The following is a 5,375-nucleotide window of genomic DNA, read 5'->3' as shown; positions in this document are numbered from 1 at the left end:
ACTAGTCAGCTTTTTACTACAATAAGAAAATTCCTGAGGCAGAGTAACTTGACAAAGACAAGAGGTTTATTCTGGCTCACAGCTCTGGGGAGCCAAAGTCCAAGAGTACAATGCAGACTTTCACAGGGGCCGCCTTTGAAAATCACAATATGGCAGCAGCGCCCACTTCTCTCTGTGTCCATGAGCTCCCTTTCCCACCCCCATAAATCCACCAAGATTCAACCACAGGGGCTCTGCCCTAACAACCTGCTCCAATCAAATCACTTCACAAAGTCCTCAAATCTAAACACAGTAATTTGATTATATTTCCACCCCCTCACTACTATTAATCTACAACTTATATGACTGCAGTCCTGACTGAGCTTGGCAACACAAATACCATAGCAGCTCCTGTCTTCCTTGTTGGTATAACTGGTTACAAGGCCAGAGGTATATCCATCACTTCCTTCTTCCACTCCCCATTTCATATCTTCTCACACTCATCAGAATTGATAGCCAGTCACATAGTTTTATTTTTTCTTTATTTTCATTTTATTTGAAATGAAGACAGAGATCTTCCAGACACTGATTCCCACTCTAAATGCAAACAACAGTTGCTGGACAAGGCTGAAGACAGAGAGAGGAACTCAATCCAGGTTTCCCACATGGGTGGCAGGAATCCAACTATTTCAGCCATCACTGCTTCCTCCCAGAGTGAGCATTAGCAGGAAGTGAGAATCAGAGGTAGAACCAAGATGAGAACCCAGCCAGGCGTTCCAACATGGGATGTGGGGGTCTCAAGCAGCATCAGGACCCCTGCACCACGTGCCCCTTCCTGGTCAAAGTATTTTATCTGAAGAATGAACGTCTCCTTGCTGGAAGAATCTGAGTCCTCAACGGTCCTGCTTCATTTTGTTTGCTGTGGTTTTCCACTCACTGTGACAACTGGACTTGGATCATAAAGAGGCAATGCATTGAGTAACTAGAACCAGGCTCACGGTCAGAGCTGTCTGCAGTTGAACTTGTATCAGGAAATTCTCATCTTCATCTTCATCTTGCTCAGGCATCCACTGCTACCCTGCTAGCAGCTCTCTTCTTCCCACAGCTGCAGTGTTGACCCAGAAGGGAATCCAAGCCCTCGATCTTAGATTCCCTGAGTTAACACAGCAGTTTGTTCACTGGGAACAGAAATTACTGAAGTGTGGAAAATCACATGTGTTTCCTCCGTCCCAATATGGAAGAAAACAAAGTGGATCATTAAATACCTTTCCTCTAAATATCCATCAGTCACTCATTTTCATGGAAATCTTCAGATGGCCAATTTCTATAGTCAAATAGAACAAACCCTCCCAGAACAGAGCTGGGGACCCCCCTCAACCTCTAGGCCCTCTGCTCACATTCAAGTTGGATAATTGAACTCTGCTTTCTTGGGCACAGTAATTCAGACTTTAGCCCAATGCATATCCAAAGATAATTTAAAAACAATTAAAATATTTGAAGACAAAAAATATAAACCCATATTCCCATAGTAAAATTATCCTATCCTAACCAATACAAACTGTGAACTTGCATTTCTGCTGTTTGAACACAGGCATGAACCAGCAGTTCTCATAACCATGAGACGAGAAAGCTCTTGGGCCATCCAGGACTTGCCCCAGAGGCTTTGTCCCAGGAGCCTGCAGCCCCAGCAAGAGTCTCACTGAGGAGTCAGGGCAGTGAGGGCCCCTGTGGGGCTCCGGGCAGCAATGGAGTCTCAGGCCCTGGGGGAGCTCCATCCACTCCAGAGCCTGAGCTGAGCCCCTCCCCTGGGGGCCTCACAGCCTCCTCCAAAGAAGGAGACTTGCTAAGGGGCACAGGGAGCCCCTCAGACCCCCCCTCTGTGGGGCAGATGCTCAGGGTCACGTCTCCCTTGAGCAAGAAGCATGGAAATAGGGTCCCAGAGAAAGAAGCTGGGGGGAAGGAGAAAATGTGGGAGCTGTCAGTCATGTTGTAGAAGGAGACAAACCCCTCAGCATAGTCCAGGAAAATCCCCACCCTGAAGGGATGCTGTCTAAGGGATAGAAGCTCTAGAGGCTTAGTCCAGGCAAGGTATCTATTGTAAAACCACCCCACAACCCAAAATCCCTCATCTGGGGACTCTGTATACCAGTCTGTACTTGACACCTGCTCCCTACAGACCCCTAAAACCCACTTGCTGAACTTCCCACTCCTAATCTCCACCTCCCAGTAACATCTTCCTGACGTAATGCCCTCAAGGCCAAACACACTGCATGTGTTGTCCCAGCCGACACCAGTGTATATGCATGTCACACTTGTCTTTTCAGGAGAAACTGCAAGACTATGATGGGCAGAGCCTGGATCCAGAGTGACAGACCCTGCAGAGAGAGTTTCCAATCATGCAAGGCCACCTCCTGCCCCACAACAAGGATGTACAACCAAACCCAGACCCACCAGGCTGTATGGGGGAGGGGAAAGGCCCCTGAGATAGGGCCCTGGGATGCAAGCCCATGGCCTTCAAGTAGGAGGAGGAACCAGGAGACCTCTCTGAGGGTACATCACAAAGACCTTGATGACCAGCCTGGCTTTGTTCCTGTCACTTTAGCACCCACCCCACCACCACTGATGGTGCCAGCATCTGCACCAGCAAGAGAACTGAAGGAGAAGCCAGAGCCATGGGGGCCACAGGGGGAGCACCCAGAAAGAACACAAAGTCACTCACAGGCCTGGAACCGTTCCTTCCGCCAGTCTACAAGAGAACACACATTACATATCAGGGGTCTGCACAGACTGCACAGGTCACCACAGCACCTGCTCCTCTGAGACAGTGAAGGGGGAGTGTTGGGGGAAATGTGTGGAAGACATTTAGCTGATGGATGGTGTCTTACATACACACACACACACACACACACGGCAGTCTTTCCCCCATGCCATAAAGCTTGACACCCAGAGGTGAATGGCTGGACATTGAAAAAATAGAAAAGGTATTCCCCAGATTTCACTCTCAAATTCTGCTTCTCACATTCCAAGACACAAATCATCATGAAAGCTATATGTTCTTTGTGTAGATTGAGGAGATAAAAATTTCCAACCCCTGCATTTACATCAGAAGCACTGATTGAGCTGAACTTGCAGGTTGCATGAAAGCCACAAGTGGAGAGAGGCAGCTACAACTGGCTGATATGAAGTTGGAGGATGATTCTAGAGATATCAATGTGCTAATTCCTAGAATCTGTGACTCAGTCACCTAACAGGAAAGGGATCTTTGCAGATGAGATAAAGGTTAAGGACCTTGGAGGTAGTAGGGTTTACTGGATGATCCAGGTGAGCCCAGTGTAATCATGTGAACCCTGAAAGCACAGAACCTGCCAACCTGTGTGTGCCAGAGAAGTTTATATGAGGAGCTGACCAGAGTCAGAAAGATGCCTACATCTGGCTTCAAGACAGAGGAATGGGGCATGAACTCAGGTGTGCAAGTGGGTTCCGATACTGCAGAAACAAGAGCTGACAGAAGGGATGCAGACTTGCACGGGTTGTAGCCCAGTGAGTCCTGTCTCCACCTTCTGACCCTCAGAGCTCTAAGACAGTCAGTGTGCGGTGGAAGCCACCAAGGCTGAGGTCTCCTTATGGCAACAGACACCTGCTGTGATCACAGGTGCTCAGGAGCTACACGCAGCATGGAGGAGGGGAACTGGCAGGAGAAGGTGTCTGGAGAGAGTATGAGGGCTACTGTCACCTGCACAGGGAAAATCATGACCCAGAAATTCCCACACACTGTGGTGGGTCATGGAGGAACTCAGAGGGGCCAAGAGAACCAGTGGATAAGGAAAGGTCTGGATAGGAGGAAAAGACACAGTGCATCAATTTTCCATTCAAAACCACGTCATCCAGACAATGAACTCTACTGTCATGGGGCATAGTCACCAACACTGCCCCCAAGGCAGGTTAGGATCTGCCCCTGCCCTTACTCAGCTGACCATAAGGAGCTGAAGGACCAGCTAAGCCCGGCCTCCCTAGTGTGAGCACCTGAGAGGACAAGAAGGAGAGCACAGGAAGCCTCTCCCCAACCTCCCCAAGGCCTCTGCATCTCCTCCACCTCCATGCTCATCCCTGGGGAGGAGAGAGGCAGGTGCTGACCAAAGCAAAGTCTCCATCCACAGTCAGAGTCTGAGGAGTGCAAGGTGAGAGAGCTTTACCTGCCCAGCCCAGGGAAGGCAACATGGGAGCAGTGGACACAGGCACAGGATTAAAAGGCTGAGAGTAGGCCTGTGCCATGGCTCAATAGGCTAATCCTCCACCTGCAGCGCCGGCACACCGGGTTCTAGTCCGGGTCGGGGCACCGGATTCTGTCCTGGTTGCTCCTCTTCCTGTCCAGCTCTCTGCTGTGGCCTGGGAGTGCAGTGGAGGATGGCCCAAGTGCTTGGGCCCTGCACCCGCATGGGAGACCAGGAGAAGCACCTGGCTCCTGGCTTCGGATCAGCGCGGTGCGCTGGCCACCCGCAGCGCACCAGCTGCGGCGGCCACTAGAGGGTGAACCAATGGCAAAGGAAGACCTTTCTCTCTGTCTCTCTCTCTCCCACTGTCCACTCTGCCTCTAAAAAAAAAAAAAAAAGGCTGACAGTAATAAGTAAAATGCATTTCTCCTGTCTCTGTGGTGATAAGTTTGTGACGACCATCCACACCTGCACAGGTGCATTCATAGAAATTGGCATGGCTGTCTTGGTTGATTTGCTTGATAGGAAACAAAATCACACAAAATGGTGGGGCTGAGCCATGACACCTCTGGAAGAGAGTGAGCATTTCATTTACTTGTTTTTCACTAAGACATTAGTTGTCAAATAAACTGCTTTAACTTTTCTTCTGTTATCTGTCCCATGTGGTTATAGTTACTCAGAGCGATTTCCAGGAGGTGCTCAATTCTACAGTTTTCTTATAAGCTCTCATCCTGGCATCTGTATTATAAACTCACTGAGAAATCAATCATCCTTGGCATCAGTGCTTCCATCAACATTGTGTCTCATAAAAATCTCATATCAATTTCACTCATGTCCTCTATATCATATTCCTGTAGCCCCTTTAACAAATTCACTGCTTGCCAGATGTCAAACCTCGTGGCCACATCACTGGGTCCCCTGCTTTGTGGTGACGTCACTGTCTGCTCCTCTGTAATGAACCACTGCAGACTCCATGTGACCTTGTGCAGCAGCTTTAAGCTCAGCAGTTGATCCACCATCATCACACTTGCTCACATGGATTACTCCAACCTCTGCAGATTTCTCAGCATTTCCACATCACCCTTAAGGGCAGCCACAGGACCTGGAAATGCTAAGATTTCCTGACCTTCCACATCATTTCCTTCACACTCAGTCCCCTGGATAAACTGTAAATGTTCTGCTTAA

General features: G+C 49.0%; 1 protein-coding gene and 1 pseudogene across 1 annotated transcript in view; both read right to left on the bottom strand.

Annotated features, from left to right (window-relative positions):
* Positions 1–5,375, bottom strand: part of LOC127488386 (butyrophilin-like protein 1) — a 14,422-nt gene continuing 9,047 nt past the window's right edge. Inside the window, 2 exon segments of the mRNA XM_089334154.1 lie at positions 1–2,354; positions 2,699–2,725. Of these exon segments, the coding sequence (XP_089190280.1) occupies positions 1,687–2,354; positions 2,699–2,725 (695 nt within the window). The 3' untranslated portion in view covers positions 1–1,686.
* LOC149126708 (ankyrin repeat domain-containing protein 42 pseudogene) overlaps positions 2,777–5,375 on the bottom strand; it is a 3,125-nt pseudogene continuing 526 nt past the window's right edge.

The sequence above is a fragment of the Oryctolagus cuniculus genome, chromosome 5 (assembly GCF_051225735.1).
Source record: "Oryctolagus cuniculus isolate XC-2025 breed Fujian yellow rabbit chromosome 5, ASM5122573v1, whole genome shotgun sequence".
In the NCBI taxonomy this organism is placed as follows: Eukaryota; Metazoa; Chordata; class Mammalia; order Lagomorpha; family Leporidae; genus Oryctolagus; species Oryctolagus cuniculus.
The sequence above is the reverse complement of the archived record's forward strand: the minus strand, read 5'-3'. Positions and strand labels throughout refer to the sequence as shown.